At 46.9% G+C, this 22,423-nt stretch overlaps 10 protein-coding genes across 11 annotated transcripts, besides 4 other annotated features; 4 read left to right on the forward strand and 6 right to left on the reverse strand.

Moving 5' to 3' along the window:
• Positions 1 to 940: part of a mobile genetic element that runs on past the window's edge.
• TSTA_019740 (reverse transcriptase, putative) lies at positions 71 to 1,590 on the reverse strand (the record flags this gene model as incomplete). Its single annotated transcript, XM_002484102.1, has 2 exons — positions 71 to 925; positions 1,018 to 1,590. The coding sequence occupies 2 exons, from the start codon at positions 1,588 to 1,590 to the stop codon at positions 71 to 73; spliced, it is 1,428 nt and encodes a 475-aa protein (XP_002484147.1).
• Positions 922 to 1,971: a mobile genetic element.
• TSTA_019750 (uncharacterized protein) lies at positions 1,612 to 2,213 on the reverse strand (the record flags this gene model as incomplete). The annotated part of the gene is made up of 1 exon (XM_002484103.1): positions 1,612 to 2,213. A coding segment is annotated over one exon (602 nt), but the record flags the coding sequence as incomplete, so codon positions are not given.
• A 227-nt stretch (positions 2,214 to 2,440) lies between these two features.
• On the forward strand, positions 2,441 to 3,712 carry TSTA_019760 (sulfur metabolite repression control protein, putative; the record flags this gene model as incomplete). Its single annotated transcript, XM_002484104.1, has 2 exons — positions 2,441 to 3,030; positions 3,319 to 3,712. 2 exons carry the CDS (start codon positions 2,441 to 2,443, stop codon positions 3,710 to 3,712), a joined length of 984 nt encoding a protein of 327 aa, XP_002484149.1.
• A 1,416-nt stretch (positions 3,713 to 5,128) lies between these two features.
• Positions 5,129 to 5,863: a mobile genetic element.
• Positions 5,600 to 7,087, forward strand: TSTA_019770 (uncharacterized protein; the record flags this gene model as incomplete). Its single annotated transcript, XM_002484105.1, has 2 exons — positions 5,600 to 6,702; positions 6,772 to 7,087. The coding sequence occupies 2 exons, from the start codon at positions 5,600 to 5,602 to the stop codon at positions 7,085 to 7,087; spliced, it is 1,419 nt and encodes a 472-aa protein (XP_002484150.1).
• A 1,538-nt stretch (positions 7,088 to 8,625) lies between these two features.
• TSTA_019780 (phosphatidylethanolamine-binding protein, putative) lies at positions 8,626 to 9,431 on the reverse strand. The gene is made up of 2 exons (XM_002484106.1): positions 9,157 to 9,431; positions 8,626 to 9,095 (listed from the first exon to the last, which is right to left on the reverse strand). The coding sequence occupies exons 1-2, from the start codon at positions 9,278 to 9,280 to the stop codon at positions 8,662 to 8,664; spliced, it is 558 nt and encodes a 185-aa protein (XP_002484151.1). The 5' UTR covers positions 9,281 to 9,431; the 3' UTR covers positions 8,626 to 8,661.
• Positions 9,432 to 9,696: 265 nt separating this feature from the next.
• Positions 9,697 to 11,672, reverse strand: TSTA_019790 (amino acid transporter, putative; the record flags this gene model as incomplete). Its single annotated transcript, XM_002484107.1, has 4 exons — positions 9,697 to 10,664; positions 10,711 to 10,835; positions 10,889 to 11,401; positions 11,511 to 11,672. 4 exons carry the CDS (start codon positions 11,670 to 11,672, stop codon positions 9,869 to 9,871), a joined length of 1,596 nt encoding a protein of 531 aa, XP_002484152.1. The 3' UTR covers positions 9,697 to 9,868.
• Positions 11,673 to 12,921: 1,249 nt separating this feature from the next.
• Positions 12,922 to 14,299, reverse strand: TSTA_019800 (uncharacterized protein; the record flags this gene model as incomplete). The annotated part of the gene is made up of 4 exons (XM_002484108.1): positions 12,922 to 13,176; positions 13,303 to 13,707; positions 13,938 to 14,112; positions 14,145 to 14,299. 4 exons carry the CDS (start codon positions 14,297 to 14,299, stop codon positions 12,922 to 12,924), a joined length of 990 nt encoding a protein of 329 aa, XP_002484153.1.
• A 217-nt stretch (positions 14,300 to 14,516) lies between these two features.
• On the forward strand, positions 14,517 to 15,164 carry TSTA_019810 (uncharacterized protein; the record flags this gene model as incomplete). Its single annotated transcript, XM_002484109.1, has 4 exons — positions 14,517 to 14,571; positions 14,697 to 14,823; positions 14,854 to 14,866; positions 14,967 to 15,164. The coding sequence occupies 4 exons, from the start codon at positions 14,517 to 14,519 to the stop codon at positions 15,162 to 15,164; spliced, it is 393 nt and encodes a 130-aa protein (XP_002484154.1).
• A 296-nt stretch (positions 15,165 to 15,460) lies between these two features.
• On the reverse strand, positions 15,461 to 19,309 carry TSTA_019820 (F-box and WD domain protein; the record flags this gene model as incomplete). Of its 2 annotated transcripts, XM_002484111.1 has the most annotated exons (3): positions 15,461 to 15,660; positions 15,736 to 18,858; positions 18,916 to 19,309. In XM_002484111.1, the coding sequence occupies 2 exons, from the start codon at positions 19,307 to 19,309 to the stop codon at positions 15,809 to 15,811; spliced, it is 3,444 nt and encodes a 1,147-aa protein (XP_002484156.1). In that variant the 3' UTR covers positions 15,461 to 15,660; positions 15,736 to 15,808. The 2 variants fall into 2 exon arrangements, with proteins under 2 accessions (XP_002484156.1, XP_002484155.1); XM_002484110.1 differs by lacking the exon at positions 15,461 to 15,660 and having other exon boundaries at positions 15,705 to 18,858.
• A 714-nt stretch (positions 19,310 to 20,023) lies between these two features.
• TSTA_019830 (meiotic recombination protein Mre11) lies at positions 20,024 to 22,419 on the forward strand (the record flags this gene model as incomplete). The annotated part of the gene is made up of 2 exons (XM_002484112.1): positions 20,024 to 20,039; positions 20,096 to 22,419. 2 exons carry the CDS (start codon positions 20,024 to 20,026, stop codon positions 22,417 to 22,419), a joined length of 2,340 nt encoding a protein of 779 aa, XP_002484157.1.
• Positions 21,901 to 21,926: a microsatellite.
• Positions 22,420 to 22,423: the final 4 nt, after the last annotated feature.

Below are 22,423 nucleotides of genomic sequence, written 5' to 3' on the forward strand. Positions count from 1 at the left end.
CAGCGCCATAGTATACTTTATGGAGTACACAGGCTGATACAGCCTGCTGTAGTAGATGAGGTTTGACTCCTCAGACAGTATTCCCTAGAGAGCGAAGGGCATTAGCTATAGTGAGAGCTTTAGATGCTGCTTCTCCAATGTGCCATTTAAATGTTAGCTTTTTGTCAAAGAGGATTCCTAGCCATTGTAGATATAGCCATTTAGTATTTTCTGATATTGTAATAGATCCAGCTTTCACTGAAGGTGTGCGGGTTGGGTCCTGGTCTGCTTTATGTCGGGAGAAGTGAAGAAGCTCGTATTTATCTGGTGCAAATGTGATGCCCTCTGCAGCTCCCCAGTTAAGAGCTTCTTGAAGCGAGTCTGATAAGGCTACACAGTTAGTAGCAAGAGATGTCGAGATCGCTAGATTAGCTACGTCATCCGCGTAACCAAATCTGTTCCTTGGGTTTCCTAGACGGAATAGAGGCGCTATGTAGAGCATGAAAAGGATGCCAGATACTGGGGATCCTTGTGGAAGACCGCAGGCAATGTCTGTTGAGGGGCCAATCTCTCCATCGAGTCGGATCTGGACTGATCGTCCAGTGGCAAAGGAGGCAATCCAGAGAACGAGATTAGTAGGCCAGCCCTGCTCACGTAATCTGCGGATCAGTCTGCCGGGTAGCACGGCATCAAAGGCACCTTTGACATCTAGGGTGAGGAGTGAGGCAGTCATACCTTGATTTAGCGCTTGTTCGACATCATGTGTCAGGCATGTGGTTAGGTCAGTTGCGGATCTTAGTGGGAGAGCCCTAAACTGTTGCCTTGCTAATACTTTGTGGTGTATAGAGGTCCATGCCATATTCCGTGCCACCAAGCGCTCAAGTCCTTTGCCCAGGACTGAGAGGAGGGCAATTGGTCTGTATGATCTAGGTGAGGACCAATCGGTCTTCTTAGTTTCTGGATAATTGCTAAAATTGCGTGTCGAAAGCATTTTGGGTGATAACCAATCTTTAGGCACCCTTGGTATAGCATTAGTACCTTATCCTTAATCAAAGGCCATGCCACTTTGAGTATGCAGGTTGGGATTTCATCTGCGCCAGGGGCTGTGTTTCCTGCCTGAAGTACTGACTCCTCCACCTGTATCATTGATATGTCTGGGAAGTAGAGACTAGTGGTAGGGACTGCTGGGGAGTCCAGCGGTATGTCTCCTGCCTCAGCTGAGTTTTGGAGGAGATTGCGGACTAGTACGTCTCGTTTCTCGTGTGTAGCAACTGCTGGGAAGCTGTTGGGTCTCAGTGGATCCTTAAGTGGAGGGCTTCGGAGGGTGCCTGTGGACTTATGCCATTTACTCATATCAAAGACATCCTTCATTTGTGTAACCGTAGAGAGCTTCTCTCGCCAAAATTGTCGTTGAGACCATCTAGTTATCCTGCGGAAGTCTGCCTTTGAGCAGAGGCCTGAGCGGTAGTTGTGTAAAGCTTTCTTGCAGTCTTCATTCCACCAAGGTTGTCCTATGCCTTGTGTCAGGGTTCTCTTAGCAGAGCCTCTATATGCTCCTTGGATTGCAGATGTCAGTTTTTCGGCAAGGGCGTCAAGGTCTTCTTCTGTCATGTTTGAGCTCTCGATACTAACAAGATTAGAGGCGAGGAGTGAGAGGAAGCAGGTGTGGTCTAGCGTGTCAAATCTCAGTTTCTGAGCTGTTTCCTTGTATCTCTGATCCCATGGTACAGTGGTGATTAGTGGTTGATGATCTGAGGTTGAATCTAGGTGGCTCGCTATGCTAGTTTTAGCTCCCGCGAGTGCCAGAGGGCTTGAGGCGAAACTGAGGTCTAACACGTTACCCCTTTCATGTGTGGGACAGTCTATGTCAGAGATGAGTACTAGACCCTGGAGGTCCAGCCAGTTAATGAACGGCTCTGCAGAAGGTGTGGGGCTGCGATGTAGCGAGGGCTGCCATCTGTTGTGTAGTAGGTTGAGATCGCCTGCGAGTATCGTTGCTTGAGGGAAATATGCCTCTGGCAGGGTTGTAAGAGCTTTCGCGACTTCGCCTGCTCTGATGGAGCCTGCTGGGGCATTATAGATGTTAACTATCAGAGCAGACTTTCCTGTGGGCGGAAAAAATCTGTAGGAATAGGAGATCCGAGGCCTCTTTGGTGTCAGTTGTGAAGGGGCGCAGCTGGGAGGTCCGAATGCCCTTCTTCTTTCGAACATAGGTGAGGACTCGTGGTCGGCCACTTATCGCCCAACTGTCAGTTGGGGATCCCAAGAACGAGGGGGACGGGGATAGCTAGCTAGATATACGCGGCACGCACGTGCCGCGTCAGACTAACTATATCCGGTGCCAAAACGTGTAGGGTTTGATATTCACGTTTCGACACTCAAATACAGATTTGCGCAAATCCAGGAGAAGTATACGAAAGATGGCTGGTCACTTCCTTTTGACTGGCCTGGCCTGGAGGCGATGTCGGTGTTGGTTGAAATGGCCGTTCCACTCTTCATTTTTGCCGCTACCCTGTGCCGGTTTGTGGAAGATCCAGCGTGGTCGGACCCAACAGGCCAGCTGAAAAAGCTTCTTGAGTATCGACAAATGAAGGGTGACTCTGAGATGGACAAGCTAGATGCCACTTACTCTCCAATTCTGAACCAGCTAATCCATGGATGTCCAGAAAAGGCACAGAAATCACTGGTGGAGAGGTTTCGACGCATTGTAGGCACAATTGTTCATCCAGCTGAGCCTGTTTCACGGTCATCCCTAGCATCTTTGCTTAATATCGACAGCCAACAGATTGAAGGACAGCTCTCATCCCTGCATTCGGTCCTTAGTGTGCCATCCTCTGCAGAATCGCCAATCAGGATGCTGCACTTCTCATTCCGTAATTTCCTCATTGCCCCTGAAAAACGTCACACGGATCCGTTCTGGGTGGAGAGACGGAAACTCACAAGATGGTCATGGCCAAATGCCTTGAAAGAATGTCCCAACCGGGGATTCTTCAAGAAAATATATGCAACCTGCCGGGCCAAGGGACACTACGAGCTGAGATCGATGGCAGAGTCATAGCCAACCACTTACCACCAGATATACAATATGCTTGCCGCTTCTGGGTATACCATTTGAAAGAGAGTCAGACGCGCATCAATGACAGTGGTCCGGTCTATGTGTTTCTACAGGATCACTTTTTACATTGGCTGGAATCATTGAGCCTTTTAGGAAGAATTGCAGAAAGTATTCACCTAGTGGGGACATTACAAACTGTTGTTGTAAGTATCTCCAAGTTGAATATGTAGGATTCCTTGATCCTAACAATCTATCCAGAGTGATAAAGACACGGGAATATGCAGATTCCTTGACGACGCAATGCGGTTTATTCGAAAGAACATCTCGGTAATTGATCAGGCGTCTCTCCAGCTCTATGCATCAGCACTTATTTTTACCCCAAAAGAAGTACAATTAGGAATAAATATATCGATAAAATCCCTAGTTGGATTCAGAGATTACCAGCTGTGGGATCCGGCGACTGGCATCCTGCGGCAGACGCTTGATGGGCATTCTGATTCAGTTTGGGGAGTAGCATTCTCTCCCGACGGCAAGCTGGTGGCCTCGGGCTCTTATGATGAGACAGTCAAGCTGTGGGATCCAGCGACTGGCACTTTGCGGCAGACTCTCGTAGGCCATTCTGGTTGGGTTGGAGCAGTGGCGTTCTCTCCCGACGGCAAATTTCTGGAGACTGATTAAGCACGATTCAATATTGAATCTCTTCATGTTCGTAGTCTACCTCAAACAGCAAGCAGTCTTTATAAAAATATACTAGTGAAGAAGGAATGGCTGACTCGCAATGATTCTAATGCCATTTGGTTGCCTGTTGAGTATCGAGCAACTTCTTCCTCTGTGTACGAGAGCATGCTTGTTATGGGACATGCTTCAGGTCGAGTTACTTTTATGAAGTTGATCTAATGATGTTTCATTTATGGTGTAACTACTCTAATATTTTCAAATATCTTTTTTAAAAGAAGGGCCTGGGAGGATTTGGGTTTCTATACTGTAGTTAAGTTGCCACTAGACTTCTGTTGCGTGGCAGCTCACAAAGATATTTCACAAACATGAAACAGGAGATCGTCATGTTGTGGAGGTTTCATATGTCAACAATTGGTAATTAGCAATAATAGTCTATAGTGCTCAAACAATATGACAGATTAGTCCAGGAGGCATCTCGGGTCCCTGGCATTCAAATTCCGCTCTTTGTCCAATATAACTAGCCGCGTCAATGAATCGAAAGGAAGCTTGGGCATAGTACCTCTTGGAAACACGGAAATGGGCCATTTTCATCAATGATGTTTCAGAAATATCTGCTAGTGATGCCTTTGTTATTTGTCTGCAAACACTGGATCTTGTCCGGCTTCTGTCTTAAAAGGAGCCATCTTGGTGTTATTTATGAGTCATACATCACATTAGCATGCGGTTCTAGATTCTGTAGCTTGAGAGACTCTTTATTCTTAGACCCTTTCATCTTCATTTGGTACGTGATCTCGAAACTTTCTTGTCAAGGTATCGAATGTGCCATGTTGAGGCTGTCACAAAACGAATAAAGAATGGGTGGTGATCTAGCGACACCCCCACGTGACTCAGTTATACGGATTGGATAATTTTCACGTGTCATGTGATCAGAAAATCAAATTTCCTTCCAAACATTGCCATATTTGGCAATGGAATCTAGGGTTAGGGCTAGATTAAAGCGGCGCTCAATGGTCTTAAGGCACTCAGGCATGCAGTCTTATTATCACATAAGATGCAGGTCGTCAAACATTTGCATCCTTTATCTTATGGCATAGCGACTCGATGGCCTCAAATCAGTTATTAGCGTCCCTCCTCCAGGGCTATGAAAGCTCTGGAGATGATGCAGAACCTCAAAATAATCTTCACAATCAAATTCTACTTCCCCCTCGTCTAGAAGAAGAAGTATTTAACTCACCTGATACTATTATTGAATTTATCAACAACTTTGCCCAGAACCACGGCTATGCGGTTTCCAAATAGCGCTCAAAGAGAGCTAAAAATGGCCATATCAAGACTGTGTTTGTGAAGTGCTCTCTAGGAGGGGAGTACCATGATCGTGTGGTTGAGTGTACGCGATAAGGGAGCATAATACTTACTGACTGTTCCTTCTCTATCGTCCTGCGACTTCAGCAAGATGACACTTGGCTTGTTGATATCAAAGAAAAACGCCATAATCACGATCCGTCGCCAATATCCACTCATTCAGTCCATCGTCATCGTCAAATACTTGAATATGCTACCCAAATCGAAGCCCAACTAGAGAATGGAATTGACACACGCCATATCATTGCTTCACTTAGGAAGAAGTGTGGAGATAATGTTGGGATAAAGGACCAAGATATATACAATTTCAGATACAACATGCGAAAGCACTTCTTAAATGGTTGAGAGCCAATTCACGTCCTTCTTAGCTTATTCCCGGAGACTGGAGACTGGGTTGTCAATTACCAAACCTATGATGATATTGTCACAGCTGTGTTCTTAACCCATAAGAGCTGTTTGGATTTACTACGGCTTTACAATACTGTGCTCTTTTTAGATTCCACTTACAAGACCAATAAATATCGAATGCCCCTTCTTGATATTGTTGGCTGCACAGGAACCAATAAGACATTCTGGGTCGGATTTGGCTTCATGAAAAATAAAAAGGAGAAGTCTTATTCATTTATTCTTAAAAGCCTTGAGCAGGTAATCTTCCGTATGGGGCTAGGGCATCCAAAAATAATCATTACTAACAAAGATCAGGCCCTAATGGGTGCTATTGAAGCTATATTTCCATATACACGAAATATCTTATGCATTTGGCACATCCAAAAGAATCTGATGGTTAAGTGTCGGCCAGCTCTACGCCAGGAAGTCATTCGAATCGATTATGAGGGCAAGGGTATGAAAAGCACCCTAGTTGATGAATTTAAAGAGAAGGTTGAAGCTCATTGGGTCGCTTTTTGGCAGGACTTTATAAAACTCGTCAATGCATATACTGAGGAAGAGAAAGATGCTGAGTGGAATAATTTCAGGGCTAAATACAGCCATAATATGTGGGACACGGTCTTTGAATATATCAAGAAAGAATGGCTTCAGGAAGATACGGCAAAACACTTTTTAAAATGCTATACCAATGAGTATCTGCATCTCAACAAGCAAGCAAGCTTACAGGTTGAAGGTGCCCATTGGATTATTAAACGTGACCTTGGAACTTCCACAATGGATCTACTTGGAGCCACACTATCAATTGAAATGACAATTGAAAAACAACACCAAAAAATATGGCAGGAAATTGAGGATGAGCGCGTCCGAATAAAGATAGATTTCAAGAACCTGTGGCTTTTTAAGCATGTTTTGAAGAAGGTCTCAAGTCATGCACTGAAAATAATCCATAGTATCTTTGAAAGATACCTCCCGGAGAGCGCCCCTGATAAAAAGCCAATTAAGCCCTGCACGGGTGTGACTCGACGGACTCTAGGGATTCCTTGCATCCACATAATCAAGGAATACTATGAGGCTGACACATCGATTGAGCTTTTTGAATTCTGTCCACATTGGCGGCTGCATACCGACGAAAACCTTTCTCCTGTGGATCCACGAGAATTAGTCCTGGAGCCAGAAGTAATCAGACCACGTGGCCGTCCTCCTGGTGTAATTAACTGGCCAACTACAAGCGAGCAGAGCCAGTCAGCTAAAGATAGATCTACTAGAAGAGATCCCTCTGCATTTGAACATCTATTGACTTAAGAATCAAGCCGAGGACGAGGAAGTGGCCACGTACGTGGTAGCCGTGGAGGAGGACAGGCAAGGAGTGGGCGTGGAGCAAGACAACGAGGTTGTGGTAGTTATGGAGGAGGACAGGCGGGTCGTGGGCGTGGAGGAAGACAGCAGGGTGGCGAATGTGGTAGCGGCTCTGCAGGCACTAGTGAAGTTAGCACTCAAAGTCATGAGAATGATGATAATGAAATTAGTGAGAACAGGGATGATAAGACCAACGAGAATCAGATCAGAAGAAGCAAGCGACGTGGCCGTGGCCAGCCAGCGCCATGGCTAGGCGATGAGAATGAGTAACAGGCAAGGAAGGTGCAATTTCTTTTCTGAGACAAGAATCTTACTTTGCTGAAATACTGTATGATTAGACTAGCAGGAAAAATGACAATTGATAGTGATGTGATAGACTTAGCCCTAACCCTAGATTCTATTGCCAAATATGGCAATGTTTGGAAGGAAATTTGATTTTCTGATCACATGACACGTGAAAATTATCCAATCCGTATAACTGAGTCACGTGGGGGTGTCGCTAGAACGACACCCTGGTGTCGCTGGAACTAGGGGGGTGTCGCTAGATCACCACCCTAAAGAATACGGAAGCTTCTCGACTAAAAGAAGCAGAATGCAAAAAGAGTATGATATCCAGAGTTTAGAGGCATTTATATAAGGCATTGGTAGTGCCCTCCGATGGATCGCACAAACCAGCCGAGACTCTACCTACAGATCGATCAATCCCCTCATCTGAACAGCTACCATGTCAGAACCAGAACTGAGCTCATGAACCCTTATGCTAAGCCAGCTACCGATGTGGCCCGTCTTTTGGATGCAGTGCAAGTCCCCAATATTCTCTGGAGCCGGCTACCACTTTGTCTATTCGCATGGGGAAGTAGGTGAAATTGTTTTTGGTCGTGTATCTTAAACACCAAAAACTAAATTTCTTACTAGAAAGTTGAGTTTGTGATTTCTGATAATCACATCGAATCGCCTCCAATGCCCTGGTTGCAACCAGCTTGCAGTTCTGCCTAGACCCTAACTGCGATGAACTGCGACATAGTCGGCGACACCGTATTGCTGAGGTACATTTTCATATTCGGTCTAAATGTCCCGATCACAAGGTGCTATCACTGTTTACCAAATCCAGCATGCTTTGGTGGCTGCCAGAATTTGAGCTACGCCCTCCCCCTGCAGATGATCCCGACTTGGTGCTTACCAACGATCCCCGACCGCCACCTCGCCAGGAGTTCGTCGGATGCACAGGCTCATGGTCTGATTTGTATCCTCTTTAAGATCTTAAACCCGAATTCATTCACTGAGGTTTTGCTCTTACTGTTTTGTCGTGATGATACCCACGCCAATGGCTTCGCTGGGCTTAATGGATCGACCTCATGTCGGATGAGACTAAATATGTGACTCTCGTGAAACATCTCTGACCTCGGTTTCAAAGCGTTTGGAAAAGTTTGAATTATCGCATACCTGGTGTACAGGGCCTCGCAAAATCAGTTTCCCCCCTGCACTCATTCGAATTCTTTTCAAATCTCTAGGAAACAGCATGGAAACGAGCTAGTCTATAAAAAGTTAGTAAGAGTCTAACCACATCTGGTGTAAATGGTACTGAACAGTAATCTGACAGATACCTGTATGACCCGCTTTGACAGATCTCATAAATGATTTTTATGTTGCTTTGTTCCATCTTCATGTACTGGAAGCATCCTGTTGGAATAAGCAAGTATTCTACAGTAACGGCTCATCTTCTTTCTCTCCTCATTGTTGATTTCTCCACTAATTTCAATGTTCTTAGACCAACCCTGGAGGCGAGCGTTCTCTTGATACTAGAAGTCGTCCTAAGCTTTGCAATTCATCCCAAATAGTACTATCTAATTACTAACAAAATAATTCCCCGCAACTATCCCCCCTTTCAGCCCTAGCTCTCTCTCATGCTTTTCCAAATCAAACCACATCCTCGCCACATTTCCAACTTTCTTCCCCCCTCTTTTGGCAATATACTTGTCCACATCCAGACCCTCCGGCTGCCGATACAGAAAGAAACAATACCGATGCGGTGAACTCGGTGGCGGAGGTGCAGGACCGATGTAGTTTACTATATATGATTCAGGCCCAGGAGGAGAAAGTCTGCCGGTTACTGGGTCTGGTTTGAGGTTTGGTTGCACCCAGTGTAGGATTGGACCTAGACCGCGCCAGGATGGGAAGGGGGCGTCGATGTCGATTGCAATCATGAGGTAGGTGTCGTTGGTTGTTGAGGAGGAGAGGTAGGATTTGGGGAGGTGTAGTTCTGGAGAAGATTGGGCGTCTAGAGTTTTTGCTTCGTCAGTACATAAGACATCGAGAAAAGTCGTGGAAAGGGGATGTACCGGCTTTGGGTATCCGGACACCGGGTTTCACGTCCTGATGCGACCCAACCACCAATCCAAGGACGAGGGTCTTGTCCTTGTGGATTTGATCTAGATATTTATCGATATTCTTGTACGACGGCATTTTGGAACACGGGGTACAATCGATCAGGATTCTGAGATGGCAAGGTTAAGAGTGAATGAGATTCCTTAGGACCCGTCCAGCCAGGCGACCCTTAAATAATTTCTACATCGCATACCATTTCAATCGTTCAATAAGATCTACAATCATGCTCGGACACATTTCTTTGTTGTCATTCTCTAATTTGATATGCAGTGGGTATGCAGTCGGGCTAATGAACTGGCCGAGATATCCGGATTTTGTGGGGTTAAGCTAACTCCGACAGCCCTAAGGAGTACGAATTAAGTGATTGGCTAGGAGACGTGCATGTGTAGAACACTCAGTCTAGTACTACATATGTATTCTGTATCTGATGATATGTATATGTTCCTGTAAAGGTACTTATAAGCTCGTGTACTATACCGGCCAATTCTGATCCGCCAAAGCTAAAACTTTTCAGATTGCCTCCGTTTACTAAGTTGATAGTACATACATACATGCATCGAATCTCAAAGCAAGTGAATAGAATTGTTTGATGGACGTATCATCCTCTCCTACTCCTAACCCCTTCTAAGCTTTCCCAAGCTTTTCAGGTTCGAAACTTGTCGTAGTCTAAGAAGACTTCTCCAAATTCATGACAGGAACCGACTCCATCATTCCCCCATTAGCTTGTCCCTGAATAATAGTCTCCTTGATCGGGCCAACATAGAATTTCTTTCCACGCACATACCAATAAACCATGGCACACAACAAGATAAACGCCATAAAGACAACAGCATAATTCATGGTTTCGCCAGTAACAGGTCGGGATGTCGGGAAGAAGAAAATAATAGAGGCAAACACAGTCCAGATAACAGCCCAGAGATTGACCGCAGTAGAGAATTTGCCCATATGCCATGGGCCAGGCTCAAACTGGTTAAAGAGGAGTTTGCAAACCACAGGGATAATGTAGGACCAGTCGAGAGCGATGGCGGTGATGTTGAAGACACCTAAGATGGCGGCGTAGTTACCGAGAGCGATTAGGTTGATAGCAATGCACCAAAAGACGGAGAACCATACGGCGTACAATGGAGTACCCGTCACCGAGTTCACTTTACGCCACACACCGGAAAAGGGCAGCAAACGGTCACGAGAGAAGGCAAAGACTGTACGGGCAAGAGCTTGAGTAGCAGTGAAGCAGATGAATTGCAAGAGAATAAAGGCGCAAGAGGCGTAGACGAGACCACCTTGTTTGCCGAGACTGTTGTAGAAGATCTGGGCCACGGGTTGTTCAATCGGAGAACTGAGGATGGAAGCTACATCGCCCATGCAGAAACATAGGACAATGTTGAACAAAAATCCGAGAACGTATACGGCGCCCATGGCAAGGAAGATGGCCCATGGAGCTTTGATCTCGGGATTACGGATTCTAATCAATTAGCACGTATTCAAGCTACCCAGAGAAGGAAACTTACTCTTCGGCAATATGAGCCGTAGCGTCGTAATCCGTCATAGTCCACGAAACAGACAAGAATCCAAACATAAATGAAAATCCCACCGGTGACCAACCCGAATCCGGCTCAACGTGCGTAAAGACATACTTTGCATTATGCTTATTCTCTGTTTGGCCAACAAGGCAATACAGCAAGTCACCAGCACGAGCAGATGGAAAATAACATACGACCGAGTCATCTTCTCCATCCAGCCGGTGGGCAATGAATTGAGAACACCACAGAGAACAGTCAAGGCGGCCATGACACCGACCGTTTGTCCTGTTGTCGGAAGCCATTCGAAATCACGACCCATGGAGACTGCTGCAAGCAACATTTGAGCCGATCCATACTCGGAAGAAGCGATACCAGCAATCTGACCGAGCAGATTGATCCAGCCAGTGTACCAGCTGATAGAAGGCACCCATCGTGGAGGTACAAGACGAGAAACAGTAAAATAGAGACCGCCGCTTGTGGGATATGCGGATACCAATTCAGCCACAGACGCCGCAATACACATACATCCCGCACCGGATATAAGCCAACACCAAACCACCGAGGCCGAGCCACCGGCATAAAGCGGGTATGAGAAGGTAGTCGCAATGGTCGCGAAGAGACCGGAAATACTGAAAGCGAACGAAAAGGTGGATAAATAACCGAATTCGCGCTTGAAGACCTGTTTTTTTTTTTATATACTAGTATTAATATTTTTTGAACAACGATATATAATTTCACTCGGTCCAATTTGAAAAGAGTCTAGGGTTGTGTGCGCGCATTGGGCATACCGGTTGATAACCAAATTGTTCCGCTAAAGCCCTGTCAGCAGCAGATAATTCATCGAATTGAAGAATGCGCTTTTCAGGGCTTTCAACTGGTACAGGTGCATCGGGCGAGACGGTAGCATTGTTCTTGTCCAGAGACGGGCTTTCGCTAGTTGAAGTCGACATTTTTTTTTTCCTTTCTTTTCTTCTACCGAATTGAGCGCTTGTGGGTCTTTTTTTTTTGGAAGAGGTGGTGTCGCGTGCGGTGTTTCCTAGTATAACCTAGGGTATAGAAGAGTATACTGAAATATAACCAATCTAGACGTTGTCGCGTAGGCAGATTTACCGCCACTTGATGTACCGGACTATCCTCTTGCGTTGTGATAAAAGATCGATGAGCGTCTCCTGGTCCATGGACTTGCCTCTGGAAAGAGACTGACTGGGTAGGAAGCAGATATAGGTCGCGTTGGCAAAATGGTTCTACTCCGTTGAATGGACAGAGCTATCTTAAGTAGAAATGGATAAATAATCCTAGCAAGAGGACAGGGGAAGGGTAGGCAATTAAGAGCTGAGGAAGATAAAACGAAGAAAAAATTTTTCTGGTCGCAACGACGTCTTGGAGTGGAGCACAGGGTTGTTTTACTTTGGACGTTTAGACTTTATTTCCATGATTTGTATCTGGAAGACGCGAAGACTTTCCATTTCTGGGGGCAAAATCCTCGAGTGATTGGTGTTAACAAGACTCGCTAATTTAAACATCCTGGAATGGCGCGCATTGCAGCGGCTCGCGGTGCTTGGCGCGGGTCTTAGCCGCGTGGGTTCTGGACAATCAGCCAATCAGCAGTCTTCGATTGGGCAGCGATGGGGCCTCAACCGGGAATATGTGCACCAGTTGGTATCCACCCTCGTGCATTAACATGTGCAATGACGCAGTTGGTCTCAATTATTCTTGACTCTGGCCAATCAGAGCACCGGAAAGCATATCCGACTCCGCTCTTCCCATATCTGATTGGCTGCTTGTTTATCTGGTCTGACCTCGGGACTCGAAACGGAGAACACCGGGTCTCACGTGACCATCTCCCGTCCTATCGTGTCGTTTCTATCAGACAGGGACTCAGGAACTCTTTGCCATTCTTGCTTGGCCGACAACTCTAGTTGAGGATCTACTTTCCCGTTCTTGGGGTAAATCTCAACGACTGTTCGTTCGATATGAGTGGCTTTGGCAAACTCATTTCTCGAGATAAGGATGCTTACCTATCAGTCAGTGCGGCGTCCGACTTAGGGGCTGATGCAAGATAAGAAACTCATACCCTGTGCGATTGGTGTCGTGGATTGACCGTATGTATAGCAGAATCATATTAATGCCCATATTTTGGGATTTGATATCTTCAAGAGTTAAAAAGTTACCATGTAGTTAGTGAATACTACTCCAAATTCATCTCCGCGTCTTAGCCAGTCTCTGCCCCCTCCAAATCGTACCAAATCTCGTTATCGCAAAGTTTGCTGCCAGGCCTCCACCTCCACTTATCAACGCTAGCAGTGAGAAAAACCAACCTATTCCCATAGCGTCAACGAGTGGCTGCATAATCGCGACAGCTACGGCCGATAACACACAGCGCGTGATATTTGATGCCTCAGCTGCTGTGCCGGGATTCGATGGGAAAAGATCAACCAATAGAGCATTGAAAGTCTGTTGAAAGCAAGTGCAGAGAACCACCAGAGTAAACTGAAGTATCAACGGCCGACTCTCATGGACATGTCTGCTCACTGCCTACCCCTATCCTCCTAGCGACAGGATATAAATTGCAAGCAGGACCCAGCAACCACGGGCTCGAGCCTTTTCAATTGGGAAGTTATCCAGATCATTGTTTCCAGATACTGGATCAATAGGCTGGCTAATCTTCTTCTCCGTGATGGCGTGGTTATAATCCATCAATCTTCGTCCGTTCAGATATCCTCCCAAAACGACACCGACTCCACCCGGGAGGTATACCAGCCCAATCGTGAGTTCATCTGAAGCCATAAATGTCCTTGAGTATGGAGGGGTTGGATGTTTGGACGCAGTAATAGACGGCATATGGCGAAGCGGCCATCCACAAAACCACCGCCGTATCTTTCTAGAAGAGAATGGCAAGGCAACCCATCGGATTAGAAATATTGCATTTGCGCTTGCTTGGACCCTGCCCATGTTGCCGATCTGATGGTATCCCGAGCTCCTCCTCTTTTACTTCAATTATTAGTCGACCAATATATTGTCTTCCTTATACGATTTCTGACAAGATCATACCACGTCATACTCCAGCCTTTTGCTGGGATACTACCGTTTCCAACTAATTCTCTCGCCATCTCCGGAAACAAACACCCCAATAACCATCAAGATGGTGGCACCAAATATAAAGAACGCCCAGAAAACCCATTGATAGTTCCTGCTACCACCTAGAGCAACCAAACCATCGATATACGGGTCCAATACATATAGCCAGACTTGCCGCTCCCATCATCGGTCCTAACATGGATCCCCCTCTCGGCATGAATACATATATCCGCAACACCCCCATAAGCAACAGCGGGGACAGAGGACGCTCCCAAGCTCTGCACGGCTCTGAGGATTAAGGGTGCCGAGTGGCTTGTCTTGTTCAGCGCAAGACCCAAACTCACAACGGTGTAATTGAGTAGGTGATTAGATAGATTGGCCGTCTACCGAAAGTATCTAAGTTGGTGGCGAAGAGGAAGAGGTGAGATTGCTTGGAAGATGATGCATCTTTCATTGCGACCTCTTCCATAATAATTGGGTCTTGGTAGCCTAAGTCCATCTTGTTTAATTTGAACGTTTACGTTCCGAACCTCAAATTTGAATTGAGTCAAACCATCATTCCATCTCATCTAGTTATTTCCCTGCTCCTTTAATTTTTGTAACTAGTGACTCACCATGGGTGCTTTATATCCTGTTGTTACATCCTACCCAGCTACGAGAAGCTTGTCTAACAATCTATTTTACCCTGCTTAAGCCAAAGGATAATTGTAGCCGCAATGGCAACTCGAGAAAGAGTTTGGGATAAACCAATCCCCGTTCCTGAGAAATTGGGTTCAGAGCGTCGATGAGAACGCAGTGAAACGTATGTCAATCCCTGAGTTCTTTTCCACCTCATCTTGCTTGCCTGGTTCCTAATCAATGTGTCCTTGAAGTCTACCAGAACTACCATAAGAAAGCGAAATCCTGGGCATTATTAGATGTGGACAGAGCTACTGGACGCGCATTGCGCATTCTGATCGAACAGGTAGATGGATCTTACCCAACGTTCTTTCTCAAGGTTAACAAAGCCGTATTGATCTTAAAGTAAGTGTACTACTAACGATTTGCTATCAGTCTACACAAGCAGGTAACCCAGAATGACCAAGGAAAGGCCATGGCATCCGGAGAATTCATATCCATGAAATCCTTACAGGACAAATCACCTCGCCTCTGCCCTACCCCAATAGCCTGGGGAACATTTGCAGCGGACAAAGGACACCCATTTCGACCTCTGCGAATTCGTGGAAATGAATGAAGAGATTCCTGAACCCCAAGAACGAGGCAAGGGACTAGCTCAATTACACAAAAATGCACTTTCTCCAAATGCAAAATACGGATTCGCCGTCCCTACTGTCCAGGGCACAATCCCTCAGTACACCGAATAGACAGATTCATGGGAAGAATTCTTCACACACTCAATCAAATACGTCTTTGAGGCAGAACTAAATGCTCAGGGAAGCGATGACAACTCTTGAAATTTTGATTCTGGAAGAAGCGATTATCTCAAAAAATTATTCCGAGATTGCTTCGTCCATTCGAAACGGGGGGTAGAAAGATTGAACCCCGGTTGATTCATGGCGATATATGAGATGGGAATACTTCCACGAATTGTGCATCTAATCTACCTATGATCTTTGATGCTACATGCATCTATGCTCCGAATGAGCGTAAGTCCATCTTTGTATCAAGGTATGGGATACTCCTGACAAGGACTGGCAGTGGAACTTGGCCCTTTGCGACCCATGCGCCACAGAATGCGTGATGAATACGTCAAGACGTATTTTAAATATTCCCCTCTACATGCTTCTCCCATGGACAACACTGGACTGTGCAACCTTGCCAGGTGGAATGCGATGAGAGTAAATCATGCACCAGACGTCTCTACCCTACGGTCAGCATTTAGCACAATATATGAACTAACCTTAAAGGAAACATATTACTTGAATGGATTATTACCGGGTTATACCCCAAGAGACCAAAAAGACACAACAAAACAGGTATGAATATAAACAAACATAACGGTAACAAATTACTGCGCTCTCCCCTTCCCTTTCCCAGCCGCCGAGCTACCATATAAACTCGGGAACTCCTGCTCCAGCTGCCGTTGAGAATTCTCACGACTCTGCTCCTCGGCAAGACTCAGTTGAATAGCAAATTCCAAGTCATCCATTTCCTGCTGATTGCTGCTTTCAGCTGCTGCTGTCTCCGGTGGCGAACTAGATTGTTGGCGACGTTTGAATTTGGATTTTGCGCCTTTAGCGTATTTGATTGGTATTGATGAGGTGTTGAATGATGGTGGCGACGATGTCTGCTGCCGTGCGTTAGGCGAATGTGGAGTTTCGTCGAGTAGACTTAAGCGAATTGCTTCTGCGATATCAGGGGCAAGTTCTTCCTCGACGGTCTCAAGGGCTGGTGAAGATGACGAAGAGAATTCGCGAGGTGGATAAGAGCTGTCAAAGGCAGCGACGGTATCACTAGATACACTGCTGGCCCGCGTGTTACTTCCACTCTGCTTTTGATTGAAAGCGTCGTTCAGACTCTCCTCGCTCAATAACTGAGCATAAGCGATAAGCTCCTCCTCAGTTGCGTCGGGGCCAAGTAGATCAGTTCCAAAACGATAGCTAAGGTGTTCTCTCTGTTTTTCGTCTTCAACGATCTGCCGTTTCATCTCGTGATGCTCATCTTCGATGAAGTCTTTCAAGGCACCGCGGCCAGTACTGGTGAAGCGCTGACCTTCCGAGGATGAGTTGCTGCCTCGGTGAGATCGTCGTCGACGACGCTTGCTGGTCTTGTACTCGTCGGCAGCGGATGAGCTATACGACCAAAAGCGAACATGCGTTCCAAGAGAAACGATACCTCGTAGCACGGTTGGATCCGGATCGAGGCAGATTGCGCCAGCAGCGAAGTAGTTATTCCCAACACCTAGGATGGATGCTTCAGCCTGAATGAGGCGACGACGGGCACGAGACGAAAACCTAGAGTGCAACGTGCGAATGGGCCGAAGAGTCGATGCCAAAGGATCCCACGCTTGAACCAACCCGTCATTCCCACCATGGACAAGATAGAGAGATGTCAAACCAAGACATGAAACTTGAGGCGATTCCGTCTGTATTATCCGAACCGGTGAAACAGTGTTGATCAAGCCAGGAGTACGGCTCGGTGGTACCCGCATATTCCAAACATATACAGATCCTGAATCAGTTCCCACAGCCAGAAAACGAGCCCGTTGTCCTGGCACACCGGATTCAGAAGCCGAAGCTTGCATACATGGTAATGGTGAGGAAGCAGGTGAAGACACATTAGAAGCACTTGACATTCCAAGCAGAGGATCTTCCGCGACTGTGAGTTGTGCCAAACTGGACATGTCCATTGCTGCAGAAGTCAGCCGAAGAAACTTGGGACCACCGAAAACGAAGTCGGTTGCTTTCCATTCAGTATTGGCAATAGTCGAAACACTGTGGCTAGCATGGCTGGCAGCTCGAGACCGAGGCTGACTAGTTGGCTGAGACGACTGTGGAGTGGTTGGTCCACCGAACAGGGAGGGCACCACTGGCTTGAAGCTCGACAACTTCGGAGAATGCTCAGAGCTGGTTGATATAGACACTTTCTGACGGACATGACGACGGACTGAAGCAGACTGGTCTTGATCAAACCCACAGCTGATGATGAAAACCTGTTCTCCGGCGCCGTTCAAATCATCACCAGCAAAATCGACCTTTAACCGTCTTTGCATATCCCAGCCTTCACAGACTTTACGGAAGTGTTTTGGCTTGAATGCTAGATACTTCTCAATCTCCCTTGTTTCTGCAGCGATTTGGCTCTCACTCAGGCCCATTGAATCAGTAGAAGATCGTGGGCTGTAACTACCATCGACAGCGTCTCGGTTAAATGGATCAGGGCGAGCGACACGACGGGTAGACTCGATGAGTTCCCAACGAACACTACGGCCAGCCTTCCATGCCCTTCTTTCCAAAACCTCAGGCAATGCTGGCTGGTTGGATTCGGGAGGAGTTGGAAGCTCTGTCAAGTAATAGACTTCGCCTAAAGCATTCAAGACTGTAGCCCAAATCCGGCGAGTAGAATATCGTTTTTCCGAGAAGTTTTCATCTACCGAGATGGAGATAATTGGAACACCGGGACTGAGTACCCACCTGGCTGTAATTTGGCCAGGGTCGAACCGCCGTTCATGCAACAAACTGCTTCCAAGAGAGTACGCAGTCAAAACACCAGAAGTAGAACCACACAATATTCCAAATATATTGTTTGTTATTTTCAGGATGTTCGGAGACCTGGCGATCCACACCGAACTAACGCCAGTGGTAAAACTTTGAATGTCAGGAATACCTAACGCGGGTTCCGAGTGTAGTTCAGAACCGCCGAGAAATCGACCACGTTTCTCATCCGATGATACGAAGTAGCTGCGGCCTCTAGGACAGCCTTCGCCGTAGATCATGCCATATGGTTGGCTCACGTCCATGGAATTCGGTACCCCAACCATATCCCCCGCTCCCAAACCATACTCTGCTTCGCCGGAATACAAGTCTGTGAAATGATTGAAAAGTGGATGACCGTAAAGACCCCACGGACCTGTCTTCCCAGCAGAAGGATCACTCATTGAAGCAACACCCTCCTCCGCCGCTCCGTGGATGAACAGGGGAGATTTCTTGGCATTCGTAGGTGTAAACAAGGCATCAATATGAGTAATGGGATACAGAAGCTGGGAAGTATATGTCGCAAGCGCTGATCCGCTTTGGATTCCCCCAGCACGAGCATTGTGCTTTCCAGATGAAGGAATCACCGCTGGCTTTCCTCGACCAAGGGACCGCAACAGTCGTGTCCGGAGTATATACTCACTGCGCCACGATGCCAGTGCAGTCAATCTAGTGAAAGAGCGTCTGGACGAGTCCAATCCTTCAGATGTAACATCTTCGCCGATACTGTAAGGTCCTGGGAAGTAGCGCCCAAACGCGGTTCTCCAGGCATGAGGGGTAGTGACTAGTGTATGGAATCGACGGGATACGAACGCAATCGCCGTGAGAGCAGCGGGCGTAAGATGCGAGAGAATATGAGTAAGAACCTCTATATTACAAGTTAGCCCTATAGCAACGAATTCCGAGATGTATCATGCCAGCGTACCATTTGGAAGTTCCGCGAGAGTTTGGCGGGGTTTGGGTCGCAAGACGTAAACCTTTGATTGATGCGATCCCGGAGAAGACCGAAACACGTCTTCTAAGGAATTCTCAGTTTCAACACCACGAGGAACTGATGATGGTGAAGATACAATGGCTACATCGTCGTCGGTGCCGTTCAATCTTCGTAGTAATGCGTCTTCGCTGGCATGCGCCCCAGCGGGAGCGGAAACTGGCGGGTCGCTCGACGCGACCTGGTCTCCAACATCTTCGCGGAGAAGAGTGTCGAAGACCGGTTCATCGCATCGATCGTCATTGCCATGCTGGAAAGATGTTGTAGGTTGAGGAGTAGGGACGTCTGGAGAAGAATTTTGCGAGACGACAGCAGGCTCTGAGGGCATAAACGTTTTCGATGTAGGGTTTGAGCAAATGAAGCACGACTGACCAGAAATTGCTGAGTCAGTCGGTGGTAAGGTTAAAGCGGTGAGCGTGAAAGTGAGCGTTTGTTGAAAGCGATGTCAGCAAGTAACTGAGCCTTGAAGAGGTTGGGAGGGTTGGTGGTTGGAAGAGATGAAAAGGTAAACGCAGAGGATCAAGTTTGCAGTGAGTCAAGCCAGTCGTTGGCCACGTGAAGCTGACTAACCGCGGGTGTTAGTTAACTTATTGGTGTCTGATCTTCACGTCGTAAGACCTGACGAGGAAACTTGAACAAAAAGATTAACTAATGTATGAAGTATTTCGTATTTTCTCACAGATAGGCAATTTCAAGGGAAAAATCCATATCGATGTACATGAAAGAAGAAGTTGTAGACAAAAGTGAACTCATGCCTCAGGCATCAATCGATAAGCCGATAAAGCAGTCCTTTTGTTTAACACGATTCGTGGCGAACGTATAACTCAACAGAATCTCAACTAGCAGAAGCCATAATTCCTATGGCCATCTAGTCATATTTCATCTATCTGCATATCATAATGATATGTCACATCTGATCAGTGGCGCTGACAAGATTCAAGTTGCAGCTACTTCTCCAGGCAGCACCGGCAATTCATCAACTTAAGGGTTAGCTGCTCCTGTCTCAAATCTCAGTTTTCATGCATGCGATACACACATCAAAATGCCACCCCTAGGAGGTAAGCCATCACTTAAACTATGCCCTGTATAAGCAGAGATGCTAAGCATAGAACAGACGCCGACACAATTCGCATCCTAGTCTCCACAGATAACCATGTCGGCTACAATGAGCGCGACCCAATCCGGGGCGACGACAGCTGGAGAAGCTTCCACGAAATCATGTGTCTCGCCAAAGAACGAGACGTCGACATGGTTCTTCTGGCTGGCGATCTCTTCCACGAAAATAAACCATCCCGAAAATCCATGTATCAAGTCATGCGCTCATTACGCGCAAACTGTCTGGGAGACAAACCTTGCGAATTAGAGCTGCTCAGCGACGCTAGTGAGAATTTCCAGGGTGCTTTTAATCACGTCAATTATGAGGATCTTGACATTAACGTTGCTATACCTGTTTTCTCGATTCATGGGAACCATGATGATCCATCTGGTGAGGGTCATTTAGCGGCGTTGGATATTTTGCAGGTATCCGGGCTCTTGAACTACTACGGACGTACGCCAGAGTCGGACAATATACAGGTTAAACCTGTGCTCCTACAAAAAGGTCGAACGAAACTTGCTCTCTACGGATTGAGTAATGTGCGCGATGAGCGGCTGTTTCGTACCTTTCGGGATGGCAAAGTGAAATTCTTTCAGCCTTCTGTACAGAAAGAGGACTGGTTCAATCTGATTTGCGTTCACCAGAATCATTATGCTCATACGGAAACGGGTTATCTACCAGAGAATTTTCTGCCGGAGTTTCTGGATTTGGTTATTTGGGGCCACGAACACGAGTGTCTTATTGATCCAAAACTGAACCCGGAGACGAATTTCCATGTGATGCAACCTGGGTCTTCGGTGGCTACGTCTTTGGTTCCAGGTGAAGCCGTTACTAAGCAGGTGTCGATTCTTTCTATAACGGGGAGGGAATTTAAAAGCGAACCGATACCGTTGAAAACAGTGCGTCCGTTTGTCATGAAGGAGATTGTGTTGTCTGAAGATAAAACAGCAAAGAAGTTGGCACGAAAGGAAAATAACCGAACTGAAATTACCCGCTTATTGATGACCTACGTTGATGATCTGATTGAACAAGCCAAAACAGAATGGTTAGAAACGCATCAAGATGACATTGGAGATGATGAGGAACCACAGATTCCTCTACCACTTGTCCGTCTACGTGTAGAGACTTCTACGCCGGAAGGTGGTAGTTTTGACTGCGAGAATCCACAGCGTTTCTCCAATCGTTTCGTCGGTAAGGTAGCCAATGTGAACGACGTCGTCCAGTTCCATCGAAAGAAAAAGGCATCTACGACTCGCAAAGCTGGTGATTTAGATAGCGAGGCAGCCGTGACGCATCTATCATCTCTTGATACAGTCAAAGTCGAACAGCTCGTGCGTGAGTTACTTACTGCACAGTCGCTGACAATTCTTCCTCAGAATCTGTTCGGTGATGCCGTCTCTCAGTTTGTCGACAAAGACGACAAGCATGCCATGGAAATGTTTGTGAACGAGTCACTCGACAGTCAGATCAAGCATCTCTTGACCCTAGAGCGCGATGCAGATCTCGATGATGAGGACGAAGCCCATCAATCGTTACGGAACGCGATGGAGAAATATCGCGGTCAAATGGAAGAAATGTTCGCCAAGGGAGCAGTGAAACGAACACGGGGACAAAAGAAATTCAAGCCCAAGCCAGACGGTTGGGACTCGGAATTTGATGGTGCATGGGAGGATCAGCCTGGAGCACTGATCCATTCTGATAATGAAGGCGGAGACCCGATTGAAGAAGACGTTGCTGAAGATGGAACTGAAAGAGCAGCACCCTCGGGACGAGGTAGAGGAAGGGGTCGCGGTGGACGCGGTGCAGCAAGTACCACTCGCAAGACTGCTACTACTACTACTACTACTACAGCCGCCAAGACTGGTACGACCTCACGGGGTAGTAGAGGCAAGAAAACCGTCATATCAGATGACGATGAAGACGAAGACGTGATCGTGGTTGAGGACTCCATGGAGGAACCGGAAGGAATCATATCAGACGACGACGACGATAACTCTCAGGCACTATTTGTCCAGCAGTCGCGCGGTAAGAAGACAACAAGTAGCGCTCGGAAACCGGCGGCAAGTACTACTACCACGGCAGCATCGCGAAGTCGGGCTAAAAAGGCCGCCTCTCCGGTGCCGTCGTCGGTAACAGCAGGCGCGTCTTCCGTGAGACGCGGCGGAGCAAAATCAACGCAGCAGACGACGCTGAATTTTGCTTCGCAAGCCAGTTCGACGGGTGCAGTGAGACGGAATGCTGCGCGTACAGCCAGGGCAGGATTCACGGAGATGAGTGATATTGAGGATGACGATGACGACGATGCATTTGAGCCTGCCACGATTACTCGGAAACGGCGGTAGTGAG

The sequence above is a fragment of the Talaromyces stipitatus genome, genomic scaffold, assembly GCF_000003125.1.
Source record: "Talaromyces stipitatus ATCC 10500 scf_1105507295549 genomic scaffold, whole genome shotgun sequence".
NCBI classification, from domain to species: Eukaryota; Fungi; Ascomycota; class Eurotiomycetes; order Eurotiales; family Trichocomaceae; genus Talaromyces; species Talaromyces stipitatus.